The following is a 24,602-nucleotide window of genomic DNA, read 5'->3' as shown; positions in this document are numbered from 1 at the left end:
TTCGCTGTCTAAATATACATATTTCATTTGTTAAACGCAGTTAAAACAATTAGTAGATTGGTTTGGTTTGTTTTGAATTTCGTGAAAATCTCTTGTGTAAGACTGGAGGGAAAGCAGCTAGTTATCATCACCCATTGCCAACTCTTGTGCTACTCTTTTACCAACGGATAGTTGGATTGATCGTAACATTATAACGTCCCCACGGCTGAAAGATCGAGTATGTCTGGTGTGACGGGAATTCGAACCCGTGACCCTCGGATTACGAGTCGAGTGCCTTAACCACCTGGCCATGCCGGACTCATTTAGTAGATAACACTGAAATATATTGTCGAAGATATAAAATTACTTTATCAAGAATATAACGCAAAAACGTAAATAAAGAGATTTTTTTCTAAAGAAGGTATCTTCATTTGTGACAAAGAGGACTGTGCTTTATGTAATTTAGGTTACATGAAAGTTACGAAAACAATAAAGAAAGTAACAAAGAAATATTGTTGTTGTTTTTATTAAACCTCATTTAATTTAAATTCTCAGAACGCAAGATTTTTTTTAGAATGTGCAAGTTTTCGTGAATTATGTATATATATGAGACAAATAATTTAAGATTTAGGACAAATTTACATAATTTATATGTTAAAAAACTGGATTATATTTTCAAAAAAATTACAATTCTAAAATTCATGTTTTTTCATTTTCGGATGTGTAAAACATAAAAAATCATTTTTCGAAAAATATGTTATAAATTTTTGGTGCCATTTTAAATAGATAGAAGTAAGATGACAGAAGTAACTGGTTGTGGGAAGTCAGTAAGAATTGAGGGACTATGAATACTAATATTAAAACATACATAAAAGAAACAATAAAGTAAGTAAGAAATATAAAAGAAGAGAATAAATAAATTACAGTTATATAATAACAGTATTAAGTGTTTTCACTTTTGAAAAATATATATATTTAATTTAGAGTATTTCTGTTTAGTTGAAAAACGGTATTGAAATGATTTTGTTATAGATATTCAAGAAAATTATAATCTGAAGAGTAAGTGATCTTTGAACTCACTTATATATAATAGATTAATATTTCAATGTATTGTCATATATATATACACACACTTAGTATATAACTTTTATAATTAAGGATTTCAGCTGCAATGTGCAGAGAACTTTATAAGAGCAGGGTTTCATTGATAAAAAAGACATTTCAAGGCAAGCCCTTTTTTGGATTGAGATGGTGAACTGTTGAGCCTATGGATTCCTTTTGGTCCAAAAAAACGTAAACTAAACCTATAAGAATAAGTTACTCCTCTTTCATTCCCATCCAATAGGTTTTATAAAATCTTTCAGATTCTAAAACAAAGCAGTGAGTTCTAGTCGTTTGTAGTGGTTACCTGTTTTACCCAATCCAAAGACTATGCAATGTTTTGTCTGTTAATCAGTCATTAAACACTAAAATGACCTGTCACATAAGGGACTCTAACGTTGCAGTTTGTACTGCTGTTACGTCAGTAAAATGTGCTTATGCTATAAATCACGAAAAGAATTATGCACCCTGTAGGCTACAACATAGCATGGCATACGATAGGCATAATTTTTTTTTTGTTTTCATCAAAGTTAGTTATTTTGAAATTCGCGCAAAACTACTCGAGGGCTACCTGCGCTAGCCGTCTCTAATTTAGCAGTGTAAGACTAGACTATTTTTTTACTACTCTTTTACCAATGAATAGACCTTAGATTACGAGTCAAACACCTTAACACACTTGGCCATGCCGGGCCTTAATCAAAGTTTTAAGTAGCAATAGATTTAAGATACGACAACATAATTTAATATAAAACACTAAATATTTTTTCTTGTTAGACGTTCAAGATGACTCGCCTATTTTGAATAGTTTCAATACAGAAAATATATTTTGACAATTAAACACTGTTTTTATTCATATTTTTGTTCTATAAGCAGTTATATGTATTAAACATCATATATGTAGATCAAACACTATTGAGTAACACAAATAAAACATTTTTCTTTGTTTTATGTCCAACGTTACCGGTGGTCAGAACAGATTTTTATATTTGTTATTCATTTATTTATCAGATTAGAATACCAATAATCTACACCACCTGCATACTACAGCTATGCTTGACCGAACTAGTAAAACATGTTCCAGTACAATATGATGGAATTGTTTCACTAAATCAAGTTGTCCAGGTATGTAAGGTCTCAAATAATCACGAATTGTTTTTTTTTGCTGAAGTACGTTTTTCGGGAGTATTTGATGAAACAACTGACATAGGACAAGCTGGTTCTTCAGTCTTAGAACTTCCAATATCATTCCATGGCTGTAACTCAGCCGAACCAAAAATTACAAAGAATGTTCCACAGAAAGTGTAAATTGCAGCTCCGATAGGGAATACTTTCTTCCACTGTTGCAGGGTTTGCTGTACAAACAAATCACAATACGTTGGAAAGAGAAACTCGTCAATATAAGTAACGTTACTTTAGTTGTAGTAACCTTACGCAAACAGTCCACTCGAGCATACACATGTTCAGTACACTCACCAAATAAAACAAAATAAACAAAACAACTATGTAACAACAACTAAATGCAAATGAAACAAATAACTAACAATCACACTTACTAAACGTCCCTACCTGAGAAATACCCAAAACAACTTTTATAGAATTTATCCAAGAGTACGAAAACCCATCAAACCAAACAGATGACATCACATTATTATTACACATAACCAAGAAACACTTTGTATCAAAAATACCACACATGATCAGAACAATTATGAAATTCTTATTTATATAAAAATTTGTAAATCGCCCAGAACTTACAAGAGTAACTGGATTGTGGTCATTACAACACATAATGCTGTATACAACATTTCCTAATAAAGGATCAGTATAAACACTATTAAAATCATTCATTTTCTAGCCCTGTTTACGCGAACCTTTAAACAGTATTTCGCAGTATTTAAACATATACCACAAATGTATAAATTGCACCTGATTCTCTCAGATTACAAATTCAAAACCCTATTCATAGTCATCATTATCAGGATATGTTCATGTTGAATTTGTGCCATGCTTGAATTTCAGTTTTATCCTTTTTTACCACAAAATATCACTCTAACCAAATTATACATTGGTTTTACTTTTCTAATATGTATTGCGTGCTTTTCTTAATGTTGGATATTTTTAAAGTATACATGAACACTTTGTGATGATATCGTTCTATAGGAAGAAAACATGATATTTTAAAATTAGTTTCTTCAAATGGAAAGGGAAATAATATTTACAAAATTGTGAAGTATTTGAAAACTGCGTTAGAGATCTATAAAACAATTTAGGTTTCTAATATTTATTTATTTATTTTTTACACTTAAGTCTTTACTATGAAATCTGGACAACATAATAACTCTTGGCATATTGAGTTAAGCTAACTACTGTGTACATCTTAGGGTAAGTATTGCTTGACCTACCTGTCCTTGAGTAAGGCTACCAACGACATAAGGGACAATGAATCCATTAAGTTGTGATATCCTGTTCGTAAGTCCCATGAGAACTCCTGTACAGAAAAATATTGCATGTGCTTCTATGTCAAACGAAATAAAATTTATCTGTAAAACAAGTTGCTCATTTTTGTTAACAGACTGAAGATCATAATGGTAGTATATAGTTTCTTTCCATGTTCATTCTTAAGAATTGACAAATGACTCCGTGATGACGAGAAAACCCATTTGTAGAGAAAAACATACATGTGAAAACGGCTGGTGTGGGTTGAGAAATCACTATGTAGAGGAGCGAACAACATTTCGACCTTCTTCGGTCATTATATTTGACAAATGACTCAATACTGTAAAACCAAAGTTAGTAAACCAGTATGAATATTCTACATTTATTTGTTCTATATTTTTTTATGTTATAATTAACAACATATCGAAATTTCACACAATTTATTTCAAGATAATCATGGTATGGTTATGTGTTTTAAACTGAGATTGTTTGGTTAGTTAACAAAAAAAAAAACTAACAGTTACAACAGTTGGAAATAACCATGTTCACTGGATTTAAAATGTTTTCTCTCTCAACCATGTTCACTGGATTTAAGATGTTTTCTCTCTCAACCATGTTCACTGGATTTAAGAGGCGTTCTCTCTAAATCGTTTCCTTTTGGGATCTGTTAGAAAACTCTGTTCGTTTTTATTGCAAAGCCATATTGGGCTATTTGCTTTCTTCAGGACTAGGAATTAAACCCCGAATTAACCGTTGAAAGTCTGTAAATTTACCACTGTCCCATAGAGAGACGAGTTGTGAAATACTGTATATTGACCATTTTAATGTGATAATGAAGTGTAAATACAGTCACTGTTTGTTTAAAGCTTTATGTCATTCTGCCATAAGCATAGAAGTTAGTGGTGGGTCGTGCGCTTCTAGTAATTCTAAATAAAATCGTCCGTGGAGGAGCGAAGTTTGGTAATCACTGCTTTACTTGGTTGTTACGTAATGTTCTTCTTTTTACAGGTGTTTTATTTAATTATCTGAATAGTGGAATAATTTACTGTGTTGAAAAATGTAATATAAGAAATAAATTTAAAAACTTAATTGTACAACTGAGTGTAAACTAGTAGTCAGTTTGTCCAACTAGGTATTCAATGTTCCTAGTTCGCGTCCCATTGTTTCAAAATCGCGCTTCGCACTTTATCACTGCTACTGCATTAAAATAGTGGGGGTTAAATCCCATTATGCGATTGGTGTAAACAAAGAGATGGCGATAGGTGTTGTGAACTTCCAGTCATCCTTCTAGTCGATCACTTCAAAATTATTGTCAGCTAGTGCGGCCTGTATATTTGAGCGAATGTGCAACACAAACAAAATTTAATAAAAATGTATCTCAGAACAGCTGGTATGAAGATGAACTAGGAAGGTCGAAATGTTATTCTCTTCTTTATTAGTAAAAGTGTTAAACCCATACAAGCCGTTATGAGATTCATTTTTATTTGAAGTGGGTTTCTCGTCATCAAGAATTTACGAAATGAGCTTGTAAAACAACAAGAAACAACTTTACCTGAAGCAAACGTTTTTGTTTATTTTACATGTGTAGAACAGTATTTGGTTAATTTGCAAACTGTGAACTGAGATTACATACACGTAATTGAAATGTTTTTCTTGCTGTACTTCCACACCAAGTCTAAAAAGATAAACTGACAGTTAGGACTTTATGATTACGATAAAAGATGACAGACTTACCAGCATAATTTGGAGTCATGTCAACGCCCACAACAAAAAATCCGGGAAATATGAACCCGTTGAACCCCATGCTTAAAGCCAAAATAGTGACGGCTAAAACATGGTCACAATTAGCCAAATTCACTGCAGATAAACACAGAGCTGAACCGTAAAAGCCTAAAACAAAGAATAATTGTAATATATTGTAAAATTAATACATTAAAACTGAAGTTACATTTATATATAATTTGAAGAAAGTGTAAAATGGTGAATCGAATGATAGATTTAAGTAAAAATGGGTCGAATATCGAAAAATATTGAGATCAGTAGATTAAAAAAATGTAATATATCTCTTTATATCAATGCCAATTAACCAAGAAAAACTCGTTAAAAGGTTCCGTCTGTATACAGTTTGGGAAGTTTGACATCTGAAATAAGTTACCACAACACGTGCTACTACTGTTAACTACAAAGACGAGTAGCAAGGAGGTATAAGTAGTCTAGAAGAAAAAATAAAACAATAAAAGTAGTATTTATAAAAGGACAAAATAATAGATAACAGTAAATAATAAATTAAATGAATAATAATAATAATAGTGCCACAAATATTTAAATTATAATCAAAATAACCAAGCTAAATGTAATAAAGACACTAAAAGGGTTTTGAAACATGCTTCGAAACCTCAAACTAATAATAGTATGAAGTATTAAAAATATCAAAAATGTGTGAATAATCATTTCCAGTATTTTTAGAACACTTAAGATCTTTCCTTTATTTTTAGCTTCGCTTATCTTAGTTTTATTTACTGTAACACGTTTTGGCTGGTTTCTAATATAATGCTTAGCTATTTTAATTTATTTTTCATTTCTTCATTTAAAAGTTGCTATTAAGTTATTAAGCTAAATGCGTTAGATTATTTGATAGTGTGTGGCGTTACTGGCTGAAAATATAAGGGAGCTAAGAAGAGCTGATTGTTGACATCTGCTAAATAACGGAAACTATGATATAGGTATAGTATTTTATCTTGACATTTCTGTTAAACAAAATCAAATTAGCCGAACATAAAAGAAAATATAAAATTAAACTTTGTTTTAAAATAGCTTATCATACAAAACTGAGCGTATCTACATATAAAAACAATTACAATAGAGAATTAACATATTTTATAAAGATAAAATGTCTTATAGGTGACCTTCGTTTAGGGCCCGGCATGACCAAGCGCGTAAGGCGTGCGACTCATAATCCGAGGGTCGCGGGTTCGCGCCCGCGTCGCGCTAAACATGCTCGCCCTCCCAGCCGTGAGGGCGTTATAATGTGACGGTCAATCCCACTTTTCGTTGGTAAAAGAGTAGCCCAAGAGTTGGCGGTGGGTGGTGATGACTAGCTGCCTTCCCTCTAGTCTTACACTGCTAAATTAGGGACGACTAGCACAGATAGCCCTCGAGTAGCTTTGTGCGAAATTCTAGAACAAACAATTAGTTATATGTTTTATTTATACATTTAACTGTTTTACATAAATTTTACAAAACTGGAATGTGTCACTAAGGTACTGTAGGCGGATGGTATTTCTAGGCAAATCGTAGTATTGAGATTAGTGCTGCTAGAACAGATGGTGTATCTTTAAACGGATTGTTCAACAGGTTGACGAGTTCATCGTAGGGTGTCTCAACGTGTGATTAAGTCATTAATTGTAGTTTGTTGGATATATAAATATAAGAGTTATTATTTAGTTTAATTCGTGATTTAATATTTAATTATTATTTAGTTTTCATAACAAGAGTATTAGAGCAAGCAACAGAACATATGAAAATAATTCTTTTTGTCAACAGGATTTTAAATAATTGATTCATCATATGTTTACTCTTGACTAAAAAAGAGAATTATTTAGAGTTTTAGATATAATTGTGATATTCTATAGTGTAAAGAATTTTTGTACATACGTTTGACTTGCTTTGAAGCTATTAGTTTAAAGCAAGTGGATCGTGTGCTGTCCGTCTATTGTTCGAATTTATTGCCAACATGTCACAGACACCAATTGTAAAAGAATTCCACCTTACGTACGTAAAGCTCTGACACAGTCTAGACTTAATTATATGTTTTAAAAAGTTGCAAGTAAGGCCATTATTTTAATGGGAGAACTATTATGGCATAAAGTATTGTATATGTCAGTTTTTATCACACATACTAACTTTATTTAGTTATATACTATTTCAATGAGATAAAAATTGTAGAATAACCAATAATTTATTTTCTGCATACTCTTATAACTATCTATCCTGAAATAATTTTATAACATTACTTAGTTTTTGTGTCCTGAAAATGAAATGTGCATACTCTTCATTTCAATGGATGTAAACAGTTGTAAAAGATGTAAATAAATATCTCATAATAATAGATGTTTTGTACAACAACGTATTAATTATTTATTTATAGTATTAAGTATATGATAAAGTTTAGTCTTAACTAAACTAAAGCAAAAAACAAAACATATACATGTTACGGTTTTAGTCTGTCTCTTTATCGATTATTAACCGTGCTTAATACGGGCTTAACTAATGTTAGCTCTAGGATAAATGAACTTATTATAATAGTGCAACAAAACTAGATTTCAAACAAGGACTTTGTAATAGAACAAGAGTGGAAGCTTGGAAGCTGTATTCTTCGAGGATACATGACAGATCTCGATAAATAGAGGTTCATTCCTCGAATAACATTGAACCCTTTAGATAGAAATATACCTTTTCAACTCAGACAAAAATAGCTCTCAATTATACTTTCATATTCTATGACTATAAACAAGTTGCAAGGCAAGACTTTGACATTTGTATTTATATTGCTAAACCTGTTTTTCACGAGGATAGTTTTATGTATTTTTTTTCCAGAGTAAGAGGTTTTGAATCTGATAAAGAATTTTCTGGTAGAATAAAAAGAAATCCTGTGTATGACAATAAGTGTTTTGCGTGTCTTTGAATAGAATAAAATAAAATATTTCTTTCAGGTTCCACCTGGAATCATAAACAAACATTATTAAATCTATAAGTTTTAGTCGGAACTTAAAAAAATTAGTATCACTTCTTTAGGAATATATCACAGCTATTGATAAAATTACTAAATCACTACGAACTGCAATCACTATTGTTATCAAGGCAGCATTGTTATTTCAAGAAAAAAACAACAACAATAGCAAATATTGAAATATAAAGGTTATTATCTGTGTCGTTGAACTCATATTAAACTCATGAATAACATCAAATAAATATTATCTCTTAGGTATCATGTGATCAACCAGTTATCTTCAAGATGTTATGTATTAACAAAAATTATCAAAGAAAACAAGCATCAGCACAACGACCCCAATCATAATCACCAAATAAGGTGTGATCGTAACTGCGGATTTTAACCGGGAATTTCACTAGATAATATTGTCTCTAATTTGTTTTCTGTCAAAACTCTTTAGACAGAAGCAGTGTCATTATGGGTTCTATTATAAATATGAGCAAAATATAATATTTTATTTATAACTTTATAATAAGTTTTAATTATAAATCAAGTGATTATTCTTCCATGTTTTGCAAATGCAACATATTCACTGTTTATTTTCAGAAAACTTCAATATTAATAGACTTGAACTTACAAATTATTGAATTACCTTTCATGCAACGTTTTGTTCATATTAATATTTCTATTAAAGTTTATAATATTCATTTGACTAACATTGTGTGAAAACAAACACTTAACTGATCACGAGACATCGTACTAAAGATATTTACTACATAAATAAAGGATTTAAACATGTCATTATAGTCAAACATTATTATCTGTGGTACCAATAATATTATTTTTCACACTACATGTTAAATACATGTAAGATTTCAGTTTGTAAGCTCAGGAAAACTAGCTTACATTTCAAACAGATATTTACTTAGATTTTGAAGGAATGCTATTGTAACAAGTGATGCATTATCTCTCACGTATTCTTTACAGAAAGATCATCAGATATGTTAACCATTAGTAACAAGTCAGTCTAAAGATCAAATTTCAGATAATTATGTGTCTACTTTAGTTTTCTATGATGAATTATATCCCATGAATATCAATCTTTAACAAGTATTTTTGATATATGTTACAAATCTCCATTTATATTTTTATATAAAACTTGTGTTATATTTCATCATAGTCCAATATTTTATAATTAATACATGTAACATCACAGACTTACGTATCATACATGCAAAAACCTTTATTAACAAAATTACAAGATAAATTAATATATTATTCATCTTAATTCATAAAATACCGACCAATATACATCTAGCTAGTCTTTTATGGTAAATTACACTCTATGAATTTCAGTTTCTAACAAGTATGTTTGAATAACTGAAAAAACTCTCCAGTTATACTTCTTATATAATTTTTTGTTTGCTTGTAATTAGGTACAAAGCAACACCATGGGCTATGTGTACTATATATTTCTATCATTGTAAGTCTGCAGACATACCACTACACCACTGGAGAAGTATTATATAAAACTAATGTTTCACCATGCTATCATTAATATATCTAAGTTAAATCACAGACTTAACAAGCATCACATATACCAAAACAAATATTAATAACCATTCAAAAGACATTTACATACTATTTATTATAACATCTTAGTAAAATACTATCTTACAGCCCAATGTAATAATACATACAGTATATACTTCTTCTAACATGTAAGTGGTCAAACAGAACAAATTAAAAAAAAACATTTGTGAAAATGCATATAAAAAGATAAGAACAGTTATGGTTAAACCTACCTGTTTACATAGATCCTTTAAACTTTAGTGGAATAAATCAACTTATAAATGAAAAAATGAAATTATTGTATATTACTTAGAGGTTTAAATAAGCACCTTTTTCAGGATTAAGATATTTTATAGCATATATTGATTATAGAAATAAATTAGCAATAAATGATTTAGTACAAAATGTAAGGAAGTGCAAAATGTGTGCCACTAAAATTAGATATAGAAGTAAAAACCATACTACAGTGTGTTAAATGTGAACAATTAATTGTTTCATGGTTATAAAAATGAAATATTAGGTATGAGAAAATCCTTTCAGGAGAGATAATAGCAAGAGTATGTAAAGTAAATTATTGGCTATTCTATAACACTTATCTCCTGTATATAATGAATTAATATAGTATGTGAGAAAGAAAGAGACCTATGTAATACGTTTAGCTATAATAGTGCTCTCTTCACAATTATGGTTTTACTTGTACCTTTTTAAGATGTATAATTGAAACTACACTACAATGTTGTTGATTAATCACATGTTAAAACACATTGAGACACACTACAATGGACTCCTACTAAACAATCTGTTTCTCTATTGTACCAGCATTAACCATAATAACATGATTTGCTAAGTAATACCATCCGCCTAGAGAACCTTTGTAATACATTCTATTTGGTAGCATCATCCACCTTTGTGGCCCGGCATGTCCAGGTGGTTAGGGCGCTCGACCTGTAATCTGAGGGTTGCGATGTCGAATGCCCACCACATCAAACGTGATCACCCTATCAGCCGCGAGGGCGTTATATGTGACGATTAATTCCACTATTTATTGGTAAAATAGTACGTTGCTTAATTAGGGACGGCTGGCTCTCGTGTAGCTTTGCGCGAAATTAAAACCAAACAAACATCCGCTTTTGTAAAACAATTAAATATAGTTAAATATATAAATGAAAAACATAAAGATAAGTTGAAATGAATTGAAATCTATATACAATCTTACAAAAGTATAGTAATGTTGTCCACTTTTGTAAAACACAAACATACATTGCCCATATTCAAGTATAGCGTATTGCACACCTGCCAATAGTATCCATTTGCAAAATACATACACTGGAAATTTGTTCTAAGAATTATTTATAATATATCTTTAATCTTATCAAAAGATATACTTTCGTATTTCTCTGTACAATACATCACATGTGACCCATATTGCGACCATTTCGTGTTTCAGTTACTTTGTTTTACACTTTCAGCAATTTTTAATCGTTTCACTTTCTCAGATTTTCATAATTTACAGCATTGTAGTTACTTTACGTTATTCAAAACTCTCAGAAATTTCTCAATGTGAGATTTTTTTTGGGGAGAGAAAATTGCACCTTTATTAAAAAAAAAAGATAAATTATAAATATAAGTTTAGAAAAATTGTGTCCTAAAAGACAACATACTAACCAAATAAGTAGAAAGAAGATGGCCAGCCACCAAGAAAATCAGAGTTGGACAATACACCAGTCAAGGGCATTGTGACAACAGTGCCAATCTGAGCGCCGTTGTAGACAATTGTACTCGCTAAACTCAGTTCAGATTTTGGAATCCATCTTGCCAATAAAGATTACATAGCTTGGTTCATTATGACCTGGGAAAATAATATAAATTCTCAAATCAAAACTAAGGTTCCATGAAAACAGTTCCTTCCACCAAAAGTAACAAAACAACTTATGTTTCATTAACTGGTTCGTGACATTACGGCTTTTGTTTAAGTCATATTATTTCGAAAAGGAAACACATACACAAATGTAGATGTCGCAATAAGTTACAAAAACAAAATTACGATACATTTAAATTTGAACTTTCTGACAATCATGTAGGAGGTACTGATATAAAAGACTCGTTAAAAAGCGACGAAAAATACGCTACCTATAAAATGAAAGATGAGATAAAAAATCGACCAAGGTTAATAGAATAGAAAAAAAAATTGAAAGACACAAATAAGTGTTTTGATTTAAACGCATTAACTCCAATTTTTAGTGCCACTCATTAAAAATACTGAGTATGGAGAAAACTTCAACAAAATTAAATGTAACAGAAAATAAAAGGATTTTGAAAATAGATATTAACAAATTAACACTTTTTACACCACCTATGTTCAAATAGGCCAAAGAGTTTAATATAATTAATGGTATCGTTTTCAGTTTACTTACTGATTAAATATATTTTACTACGGGTTACACTTTGTAATGAAAAAAATTAATTAAATTAATATATTGCTCGAATACTTTCAATATTTATTATGGAATAAGTTCATACAACTACTTCTTTTATTTAAAATGAGAACCTTTCCTACTCCGATGTTTCTTTTATATACGTATTTCAAGAAACTTTTAACAGTATGTACCATAACAATTAATCTATTAACAAAATTCAGTTGTTTTTTCACTTGTTTCCCAAAAATATATATAAATATAATAATCCTGTGTGTTGTACGTCCATGTAACTACTTCGCACGGTATGAATAGATCTTCACCAAATTTCATATGGAGGTTCATTGGGTCTATGGGAGTTTTGGCGCTTTCTACAATTACATATAAATAAAACAATTTTTTATGTTCTAAGTTAACATTTCATTAATCATCAATTTATATAACTTCCGTCTAGAGGACGCGCATACTTCAGCTAGCTTTGTAATATTTTGTGTTTATCCAAAAGTGATTTAGCAGTATTCATTTGGATTTATGCTCTCGTAACTTTTTGTGATCAAAATAATTTTTATATTGTATCATTAGATGAAAGATCTTATTTGTTAAACCATCGGTCTTTCCGTCAGCTTTTAAGTATTTCAATTTTTTGTCAAGTTTTTTCATTGAATTCAAAACGCTCATGGAAGAACGAATACCCTTTTTATTATATATATTCGCAAATGTCTAATTCGAAGATGTTCTTAAGTTTAACTCATGTAGTTCTGCGCGAAATTAAAAAAAAACTAACAAATCTTTAAAACGTACAACGAACGAAACAAATACATTTATATGTTATTGATACGTTGAAAATGAAAGAAGTTACGATTTGTTTTTAATTTTCCTTTTGCTCATGTGTTTCTTGCAGTATAAATAAAAGTGAAATATATTATTATATTCTGTAATTACTTCCAAGAGCACTATTTTGTATTTTATATTTATGACAAAGCTACCAAGACTATTTGCCACCGTTTCTGGTTTTGAATAAAATAGGTTATCAAGTTTTATATTTCTTTTCTTCAAGTTTTGTTGTCGCAAAGTGCTAATCAAATAAATAAAACAATATTTTTATGTTCAGTTGTTGGTCATTCATTATTTTGAGCAGTCGATAGTGTTTAAGTTGAAACCCGTATATTTGTGTGTCTTTAACTCGACTATATATATAATAACATTCATATATATAGACGAGAATTGTAACTGAACATCAGAATCAGGTACTGTATGTAAAGAATTTATTTGTATTTTAAAATTGTCCAGTTACTTACAGGGAGACAGTATGTTCAGATATCAGGCAAATGTATAGGTTTAGATACCAGAATCAGAAAAAATAAAACGTCATATTCGAGGTGATTATGTTGAGTTTAGTACCAATAATAATTATCTGTAAAAACACTTATCATAGAAAATCGTAAATACCGTGTTTAGGTCGTTATACATGTTTAAATGTCACAATGGATGGCGGATTTAAATCCCATTTCTTTCAGTTGAACAATTAAAGTTTTAAAGCTAAGTACATGAATATAAAAAACTTTAGATTTGATTCAGCTGAAGCTTAAGATTTATTATAGATCCATTGACACGCGAAAAAACACGAATCAAACGTTTTATTTCAACAGGTTTGGTTTTTATTTAAATATCGCGCAAAGCAACACAATGAAGATCTGCGCTCGACGTCCCTAATTTCGGAGCGAAAAACAACAGGGAAGGCAGCTACTCATTACCACCCACCTCGAATTCTTGGAACTGCACTTTTACCAACGAATAGTAGAATTAACCGTCACACTATAATGCCATCACGGCAAAAAAGGTGAGCATGTTCGGTTGGAGGAGCATTTGAACCTGCGAGCAGAGCACCCTAATCAACAGCTATGCTCGGCCTGTGTCAATAGGAATATTCCCCTTTAAGCGTTAGTATGTAATTCAGGTTTGCAGACTTTGTATTCGCCGGATCTATATTTCATTATTGCCAGTTTAAACTGTGGTTTTAAAACTAAACATGTGGAAATAAAATGATTAAGTATGTTACAAGTGATGCTTAAGATTAATTTTAAACTCACTGGAAAATTCGAGCGGAAAAACGTTTTGTTTCAATCGGAACGCTGGCCTTAAAAGTTAGTATAATTCAGGTTTGCAGAATTTAAAGAGTGTTTCCCTAACTCTAGCTAACCCTCTATTACCTTCAATGTGATAAACCGTAATGATCCACAGTACAGGTGTCAAAAAATTGTTAACCAAATATTATTATATTACCGAATATCTTTGATAGAATGATCTTGAGTAGGTTTGTTAGAATATAAGCAACTTGTGATGATTCCTTGAGTGTTCTCATCCTAGATAAACTCTCCTTCCTTAAAAAGGAACAAAATAATTCATGTCAGTAACATTAATTTCCAAAATTTTAAAATATTTGTTTACTTTAAATAAGTTATGTGTTCTTACCTGACCAAGACCCTCTACTATTCGTTTTGCAATAAAAACTCCAATAGGCAGCTGTAGTGACAGAGGTGTCAGAAGCGTTAGTACAGATGAAAGAAGAATTTCCAAACCAAATACTCTTTTATCACCAAATCTCTTTGCTAGCGTGCCTCCAAACAGGTTTGTTATAAGGTAGCCAAAATAGAAGCACCCCAATATGATTCCTTGAGTGTATTCATCCCAGATAAACTACCCTTCCTGGAATATCATGGAAGGAAAATTAAGAGTTTTTGACTGCATGAAGGGTTTACCTACAAATTCATTTTAAACATTTTTCTGTCTCATTTTCAATTACAACAGGTACTCGAGCTTTCTTTTGGTGATATTATAGGATAACCTCTGTATTAGTAAGATGTGTAGTATTGGTTGTATCAGTTACAAGTCTGAGTCCAACGTATCAACACCGAAATATTTAAGAAAGATTCCAATAACAAATTCTGTTTTGGCTTACAGCATATAGTATATATTTAATATTAGAATATTACACATAAGCGTTTATGCTCGAACATAACAAATTGAATATTTAGTACTAATAGTTTTTCTACAGTTTTAATGATATGAGAACATTATTCAGCTATGAATAGCATCAATATTTTTTTCCTTTTTCAGATTATTAACATCGTGTAAGTTTAAACTACCGGTTCAGGGACAACAAGAAACCTATTGGTCCACTTCAGCTGTTCTTTCCTCTAAACTGAACTAAAACTATTAAATAAGTAAATTTAATGGAAAATCTTAAACCCAGCCTTTGTCATTCGTATAGTTACCAAGCTTTTTCTTAAACTCATTCAAATTTACTGTTTTCGCAACATCCGAAGGGAACCAGTTTCAAATGCCTACTACCATGCCAGAAAAATAAAACTGTTTTGACTGAAGATCGCTCCTACTTTGCCAAAATTTGTACTTATGTTAAAGTTTTTAGCATTCGTTATTAAGTAATCAACTATTTTTATTATAATTACAAAACAATATGACGGTAAAGCACAAACATAAACACTATTTGTTGCAAAATGTTACAGCAAACTTCATTTCTCTCAGACTTATAAGGAAAACGTGTTTATTTCCAAACAAAGAGTGTTACATATAAAGGACAGACATACAGTATTAAAAGATACAAATTGCACTGTTAGTAATTTAAAATGCATCTTAGTATGACAGGTTGATGTGGAAGTAAGACTCACGCAGTGGTGAAGATACTGTACATTGCCAGGTTTAAGCCCCATTCAACATAACATAACATAATATGTAGGGACAATAAGAGACCTATTGGTCCATCTTGGCTGTCCCATCTTCTAAGCCAAACTAAGTTTATTAAATTAATTAATTAAACTCAGCCTTTATTACTCACATTTCTTTCAAACTAACTCAAATTTACTACCTCTACAATATCTGAAGACAGCTCGTTCTGTAGGTCAACCTCTCTATTTGAAAAATAAAACTGTCTTAGTTGTGTTCCTTAGTTCTTTAATTCTTTAAGTATGAAAAACACTGATATATAAACATTATTCATTTCTTTTACAATCTCAAGCACTTCAATCAGATGACAACTCCTCCATTTCAAATGTGGCCTAACCAATGGCATTATAATCTCTTTAGACCTGTGTTCAGTATTTCTGAAATCTTACTTGCCCTACTACTAGCAATAGCACACTGTTTAGAGGACTTAAGAACTGATCAACTATTATACTAAGATCATAACACTGTCAAGGTTATTCCCATCCAAATTGTATTTATAATTCAAATTGTGATAACCACGCGCAATATCTTGCATTTATCTTAACTAAAACCCATCTGCCATTTAGTCACCAAATTCAATAACTAATCCTTTTGTAAAGCAGCAGCATCCTCTTCACAGTCAGCAACACCATTTATTGACCATTCCTTCATCCCTGTCATTAATGTAATTCAAAAAGAGCAACAGTTCTAAGACAGAGCTCTGAGCAACACCAATCGCAACATTAATCTAGTTTGAATTAACTCCATTTATAACAACCCTCTGCCTTCTTCAATCAAGCCACTCTTCCATTTAGTTAGTTAACTTATCCCTCAACTCTTCAGAGATAAGTTTCTTTACAAGTCTTTTATGTGGCACTTTATCAAATGCTTTCTTAAAATCCAGATACACCAAATTTACGTCTTTACCCTCATCCACATATGCAGTAAAATTTTCGAAGCATTTTAAAATATTTGTAAGGCAATACCTTCCCTTAGTGAAACCGTGATGACTGTCTGATAGAAGATACTTTGCAAAGTCATTTAAAAACTTTACAATTTTATCAGATAGTCAACATGATTTCATTGAGAGAAAACCTTGTCTTACGAATATTATCAAAACTTTCCAACAACTGACATACGGCTAACAGACCTATAATTACTGAGAAAACTTCTATATTAATTCCGTTAAAGATAGGAGTACATTAGCTAATTTACAATCTGTTGGCACTTGTATATTATGATAAGTGGCTCGTATATCTAGCTCTTGGCCTCCTTTAAAATTCTCGGGGAAATATTATTTGATCCAGAGGACTCATCATTCTTTAAACTTCCCAATTTTATTTTAAGAAATAAACTGCAGAATTTATACAATTTTCTAGTTAATTTTATTTTCATATATCAGTTGTTCAAGATGGAGAATATTACTTAAGTCTTCATAAGTAAAAACTGAAGAAAAGAAGAATTTAATAACACATCTGATGTTTAAAACCACCAACAAGTTTTTAGTCAGTTGCGGGAAGGTATTTACTTTTACTCTATTCCACTACCTCTGGGTCTGACATCTTCAGATACGTTTTTTTTAGTAAGTTACGTTTTACCTTTCTTAGATTTTATTTTATATTACAGTATTATGAACTGATCCAAGATCAGGAGGCACTTCAGCATAACAATAAAATGAATTATAATATGACAACATATTCTCTTATCTTCATTGATTTTTATTTCAAGCACGAAACTATGTTTGTATAATATATTTGTAATTGTTATAAAATTAAAAAAAATATTTTCATCTGAAAAATGATATATTAATTAATACTAACGTGTATAATTATGAATGGCTTACAAACACAAAATTTATGTGTTATACGTAAAATTTCTAGAATCAACTCATCATTACTAAATCATCCTGATCCTAATTATTTATCATTTTTATCCAATCATCCCGTTAACTTCTATCATGTGCTTCCCGATTTTATTTTTTTCTGTACCTTTCTTTAACTTTGTTACATGTAAATAATCCGTTTTGAATTTGTAGAAACAGACTTAATTTTCTTTATTTGTTTGTGAATTTTGTTCAAAGCGACACAAGGGCTAACTGCGCCAGCCCTCTCTAACTTACTGGTGTTAAACAAGAGCAGTGGTTCTTAACCTTGTTGGAGATACTGAACCCCGGAAGTTTCGTACTTGCATTAACTGAACCCTTCGGAATTGGAAAAATAAAATATGATTTTTATCAGTAGATATTTTATTAGTGCACAAAATGAACCATGCATCAGTTGCACACAATATCACTGTGTTAAAAAAACAAAACCACCAAAACGTGAACTTCACACAAAAACAAAAACATAACTCAATGAATATTTACTGCAAATCAATGTGACTTTTGTTGTTGCCTTTTGGAGACAAGTTCAGAAATGCGCGGCTCCACCTTGGCAAGTGCCACTCTCATATCATTTTCGGAACAAAGTCTGTTCCTTTTCTTTGTTTTTTATGTCTACTATCCTCGAAAAGAATTGCTCGAAAAGATACGTTGTAACAAACGGTATGAGTACCTCAAGGGCTTTCTTAGCAATAAGAGGGTACGCTACGATTTGGTGACACCAAAACGTTGAGAGCGTTGCTGTTCTGAAAAGTTGCTGATGAACCTGGCTCTGCTGAAGTTCAATGATTTCGTCGAGGTATTCATCATTGACATCTGCTGTCGCAACACTAAACGTGAACGACTGTCTCACCCATGCTGGATATATGATTCTCTGATGGGGAAGTATCCGTCAAGAGACTTTGCGAACTCGTCTAAGTGCATGGCAATTGCTTGCTTCAGTTCCCCGGGTACAGAAATGTCTCCGATTTCAGACATCTTCGATCTTACTTACACAGTCGTCCAGTAAAGGAAAGTTTGCGAAGTTATCATTCGCTGTTCGTCGTTTCCATAACGGTAGCTTTTTTTGAAAAGCCTTCAGGTTTTCTTCCGCTTCGATGATGTTGACTTCACCTCCCTGCATCTATTGATTGAGATGATTGAGAGCATTGAAGATATCAGACATGTACGCCGAAATGAGAATGAACTCAGATTTTTCGAAGCAATCTACATGACAATGTTGGTGCTCTCGCAAAAACAGGGCTAATTCCACACGCATGGCAAAAACACGATTCAGCATTTTTCCCCGGAACAACCACCAAACGTTAGAATAGCACAGAAGTACCTCGAATTTAGAGCCAATTTTATTACACAGATCTTTGAAGATGCGGTGCTTCAGGGCACTAATTCGCACAAAGTTCACACATTCCACTACAATTTTTAGTTATTCTGCCAGTTTTGAAGGCAAGGTTTTTGTTGCCAACGCATGCCTGTGCAGAACACAGTGCGTTATAATGATGTGTGATGCATCGGCTTTCACCAGCGCAACAAAACTAGAGTTTCGTCTCAGTATGACTGGAGCTCCGTCCAAACAAACTGCAGAAACCATATCCCACGAAAGATCATTGTCTCTGAAGAAGTCATCCACAAGTTTCTTCACGTCGACTGCCTTAGTTGTTGTTGTAAGAGGCTTACAAAATAAAAAAAAAATCTTCTTTTATCTCGTCGTTCTTCACATAGCGCACGAATACAACAAGCTGGCTTAGATTAAAAACGCCAGTGGTCTCGTCGAGTTGAAGGCTGAATTTTGCTGGGCTTGAAATCAGATCTGCAACTACTTGAGCCAAGATGTCATCGGTCATGTCATTTATTCTGCTGATGATGGTGTCATTTGAAAGAGAAATTTGGGATAACTTAATTTCAGCAGCTTTTCTCAGCATGACATTCGCCATCTTCAACGCAGCTGGTTTTACGAGTACTTCACTAATGATGTATGGTTTGCTCTGCTTTGCGATCAATTATGCAACTTCGTACGATGCTGTGAGGATCGGTTTGTCGATGGGTACAAAGCCGAGAACAGGCAAAGTAGCCTTTTCATCAAACCTGGCTCTCTTTACCTTGAATTCAGCAAGCGTTGTGTTCTTGTATTTCCTATCTCCATGCAGCTATAGGGAGTGTTCTCTTAGTTTTGCTGGTGCTAGACTACAATTGCTCAACTTGGCATTGCAAATCATGCATTGAGGACACTGACTCCCATCATATTCCGTTATACACATGAATCCATATTGTACGAATTCGTCCGACTACTTTCTGTTTTTGCTCGACTGAGTTAGTATGAAGGGATTGAAAGATTAGGAAAAAAATCACAAATGTCGTACGATTACTACAGTCACAAGTCGACTGTTAAGCGCAAGAAGTTCCCTGCAGCATAGATATTAAGGCCAAGTGATGTGATCTGATCAGCCAATGATGGCCAAGTGGATGTCACGAATCATATGAGTTGGGTGAACGGAATGGATACCGCCGAACACCTGAAACTGGCTCACCGAATCCATGGGGTTCGATTGAACTCTGGTTAAGAACCACTGGATTAGAGAGAAGGCAGCTAGTAATCATCACCCACTGTCAACTCTTGGGCTACTCTTTCACCAGCGAATAGTGGGATTGACCGCACATAATAATGCCCCCACGGCTAAAAGGGTGAGCATGTTTGATGTGACGCGATACGAACCCGCGACCCTCAGATTACGATTCGAGTGCCTTTACCGCCTATCCATGCCAAACCGACAGTCTTTATCGGAAGAGCATAAATATTTTCAAATTATATATCATATTGTTAATACGTTTAAGAGCTTTTGTACGTGGTTTTCTTTTTACCATAACACTGGTAAAAACTATCAACTAACACAATGTAAAATATTTATGAATAAAAGTTGTATACAACATTTACAAATGCTAACTTAACACAATGACTCAAATTCGAGGGTCGCGGGTTCGGGCCCGCGTCGCGCTATTTAGCCGTGAATCAATCCCAAGTTGTATACAACATTTACTAAATTAGGGATATAGCCCTCGAGTAGCTTTGTGCGAAATTCCAAAAACAAACAAGCTAACTTATTTGACAAGTTCAAGTACTAGTATTATTTTTTTATAAGATTGATTTCGAAATTTTCTAGGTTTTCCTGTCAATTTTTGAATTAAATATTGAACCATACACTTGATTTCCTAAAAAAATAAAAACTACCTTTTCTATTGTGCTGTTAAAGTTAAAGACTCCTTCCGAATTTGGACATTCAGTTATCAATGGCTGGTCATGGTGAATCTCTGTGTAGTTAACCATAGCTACTATGGCAACATTCAAATTCACTCTGACTGTATAGCTGTTCACAAAGTTTATGAATCCCAGGAAGACCAGGACATATCGGGCACGGACACATTCTTCACATATGAAAAAGAGTAATTTAAAAAATAACAAATCATTCTTTAGATAGATAAGATTTTGCAATCTATTTTTAGTTTTATTTCAAACCTTGACAAATAATGCATGTTGCGTAACAAATCAGTTGGATCAATGTGAAGAAAAATATTGAATCTATGACCGTTGAAAAGGTTTAAAAAATAATTTAGCAATGTGTAATTTGACAATGAATCTTGAGAAACATAATAATATCAATTTTATATTTCTGATGTACAATATAATAAAGTTAAAACAAGAATAGTAACATTAGAGAAACGTCATGAAACCTTTTGTCATAATATTGTGATACTATCGGTGAAAATTAGAAATAAATGTTAACGATTACTTATAGAATATTGTAAGTCACTTCACGTTCTCATAAGTAAAATAATACATGTAACTAATTTCTCTAAATGGAAGTAATTGATTGATATAATTCATTAAAATGCACACCATTAAACATTAATTAAAACGACTTGTGTTTTTTTGACAAGCACTTTAACAGAAGTCTTACCTCCACATGAAGCTTTTGAGTTTGTTGTTAAAATCAGTGGTTGTTTCTCATCGTCTGTCGGTTCTATGGATCTTTTTTCAGTACCTATAGTGTTTCGTTGTGTCAGTAATTTTGTTGTTTCATTCAGGGATTCAGCGAAAGAATTCATCTTAACTGTCATGATTATTTATTTTAATACTATAAGGTATTTTATAAAGTCGTTGATCGTTCCTTCAGTTTGAGCTAAATAAAGTATGCTTTTGTTGTAAATCACGAGGTAAGCTAAATAGGGCGATAGCATCATTACGTAGCACCCCCTAAAAAGAAAACAAAGACAGATATCAGACAATGTGTTAACGATAACATGAGTACTTTATCTTTCAGAATCATTCAAGTAACAAGAGCAACTATTGAACCGATAGTTAATGTTAATTTGTTAGTATCGTAACTGTTGTTAAAATATCACACTACGAATAATAGAAAAGCTGATGTTTAAATATAAAGTTCTGTTTACAGCAACGTGTAGAGGATAGTAAAGTGACAGGGGATCACTGACAATTAACGGGCACCTTTCAAACAAGCTATGTTTGAGGGAATGCTGGTGTTAGGTGACACTATGAAGATTGTTGGGTACCTCTGGTAAAAAAACATGAGAAGTACACAGGTCATATTTTATTACAATTCAATCGGTTTTCATAAACGTTTTTAAAAACCTGAAACTAAACTGCGAACTCATTCGTATTAACACTTTCTGATCTATCACAGTTATAATTGTATTGGAAATAACTTTAATTTATTGTCTTTCCCTCATTTTAAAACCTATTTTATTTTAACCTAGTAATTTGCAGGAAGCTAAACATGGAATCAGGCATATCTCTTAGTAGTTGTTGAAACTGTTTTATGACTGAAGAAAGAAGCAGATTGGGGCATCACATAAGGAAGGCAGGAGCTTGATCTCCTCTTGCCCAATGCCCGGTGCTATGTATTGCAATAATGATTAGATTAAATTATATTTACAGATGTTTCTTTTGAACAAAATAAGTTAGTTTGTTGTGATTCTCATGTAATAAATAGGGTTAGGTTTCTTTATAATTTTGAAACTTGCATGAAGGCAGCTGGTCATTATTAACCACTGCCAACTCTGGGTTATGAATAGTGGGATTGATCGTCACATTATAACGTCTCATCGGTAACTCTTGGGCTACTCTTTCACCAACGAATAGTGGGATTGACCGCACATAATAATGTCCCCACGGCTAAAAGGGCGAACATGTTTGGTGTGACAAGGATTGGAACCCGCTATCTTCAGATTAAAAGTTGAGTGCCTCAATCATCTGACCATGTCGAACCATCAATATACGACCCGTCAAGACTGAGGTATATATGTATATATCCTCATTTTGTTAAATGCTATCAAGTAAAAATTATGCATTGAAAAAACAAACTACAAAATGTAACTTTGAAAACACATAAATTAAAAACTATAAAAATAATCCATACAAAAATTCAGCTGTATAAGAATTCAACGTTAAAATATATTAAATCACATATAGTCGCCTATACAGGTCTGTGATGGTAGAAAGTTACATAAAATACTATTGTAAAGATCTGTTTTGTGAGCTTGTAAAAAAACCTTTAAAACACCATAATATTTTATTACAAGTTATGCTGCAGTATTAATGCCTTTCCAGACTGTTTGGAAAATGATTGTGTGTAAGTGGTCTATCATCCTCTTAACTTGGAATCGAAGTGTTCTAATACAAAAAAAAAAAAAACCTTATTAACTATATATCACATGTTCACGTATATTTTACTGTAGTTAACGTCAGTTCAAAAGAGTTTGCTTGAAACTTACGTTTAGAATTTTCCTTTTGAGACACTGTTATAAAAGCATGAATTTTACTTATTCTCTTTGTTAGAGTGTTTCCATATTTTATATAGAAATATATTTAGTTCTGGACTTATAATTAGTAAGTTAGATGTATTATTTCTTTCTCTTTTGAGCTTTTGAAAATATTTTGATATGAGTGCATTTTATAGAAAATTTTATTAGAACTTATATTTTATAAAAAAATTTCCATTATATCTCAACCTGTAATTTACAAGTATAATAGTGGTATTTGTATTCAATACAAATGAGGACTGAGTGGAATTTGCTTATCCAGCCAATCGAATCAGTTGAAAAATTCTAAAAGTATATGGCTTATTTTAATCATCAAAAATTGACTGTCGAAAGACAACTCATATTGTAATATTTTCAGGTTCACTGATTTCCTTTATAGTTAGGAGATAAAGAAAAATATAATGTTTGTTTGTTTTTCGAATTTCTCTCACAACTACACGAAGGTTACCTGCGATAGCCGTTCCTAGTTTGGCAGCGTAAGAGTAGAGGGAAGGCAACTAGTTATTACCACCCACCGCCAACTTTTCGGCTACTCGTTTACCAACGAATAATGGGTTTTGATCGTTACATTATAACGTCCCCATGGCTGAAAGGACGAGCATGTTTATTGCGACGGGGATTCGACCCGCCACTCTCAGATTACTAGTCAGGTGCCTTCACTACCTGACCATTCCGGGCCAGGAAAATATGAGAGTCGGCTATAAAGTTTTTACGGAACAAATTCTGCGTTCTACGACTTAAATTGAATTCAAAGTATAGAAACAGACTGGACACTTTCCAACCCGAGTGAAACAATCGGTATTTTAAACAAACAACACTCAAAGTTTAAAACATTATTGTTTTAGCATGTTTACTGGAGAACTTTGAGATAGTAAATGTAACTAAATCAACCTGATAACCTAAATTTTATACCATTTCGTAGAATTATATACTAAAAACAACAGTACTGTTATTT

General features: G+C 32.1%; 1 protein-coding gene and 1 long non-coding RNA gene across 2 annotated transcripts in view; one reads left to right on the top strand and one right to left on the bottom strand.

Moving 5' to 3' along the window:
* Window positions 1–605: 605 nt before the first annotated feature.
* LOC143257683 (putative inorganic phosphate cotransporter) lies at window positions 606–23,479 on the bottom strand. Its single transcript, XM_076516725.1, has 8 exons — window positions 23,405–23,479; window positions 21,766–22,061; window positions 21,039–21,232; window positions 14,686–14,910; window positions 11,465–11,618; window positions 5,251–5,406; window positions 3,483–3,568; window positions 606–2,432 (listed from the first exon to the last, which is right to left on the bottom strand). The coding sequence occupies exons 2-8, from the start codon at window positions 21,923–21,925 to the stop codon at window positions 2,223–2,225; spliced, it is 1,185 nt and encodes a 394-aa protein (XP_076372840.1). The 5' UTR covers window positions 21,926–22,061; window positions 23,405–23,479; the 3' UTR covers window positions 606–2,222.
* LOC143255783 (uncharacterized) overlaps window positions 22,114–24,602 on the top strand; it is a 29,420-nt gene continuing 26,931 nt past the window's right edge. The window contains exon 1 of the long non-coding RNA XR_013030837.1: window positions 22,114–22,408. This is a non-coding gene — a long non-coding RNA (uncharacterized LOC143255783). The remainder of the gene's footprint in view (window positions 22,409–24,602) is intronic.

Source organism: Tachypleus tridentatus, chromosome 7 (genome assembly GCF_004210375.1).
Source record: "Tachypleus tridentatus isolate NWPU-2018 chromosome 7, ASM421037v1, whole genome shotgun sequence".
Lineage (NCBI taxonomy): Eukaryota > Metazoa > Arthropoda > Merostomata > Xiphosura > Limulidae > Tachypleus > Tachypleus tridentatus.
This window is presented reverse-complemented; position numbering and strand designations above follow the sequence as displayed.

Bases quoted from the DNA above. Each gene is read 5' to 3' on its own strand.
- LOC143257683 (XM_076516725.1), bottom strand. From the start codon at position 21,925: ATGACAGTTAAGATGAATTCTTTCGCTGAATCCCTGAATGAAACAACA. The intron at 21,233-21,765 runs GTAAGACTTCTG...TCATATGTGAAG, and splicing joins CTCAAAAGCTTCATGTGGAG to AATGTGTCCGTGCCCGATAT. The intron at 5,407-11,464 runs GTTAGTATGTTG...TCTTTGTTTTAG, and splicing joins ATCTTCTTTCTACTTATTTG to GCTTTTACGGTTCAGCTCTG.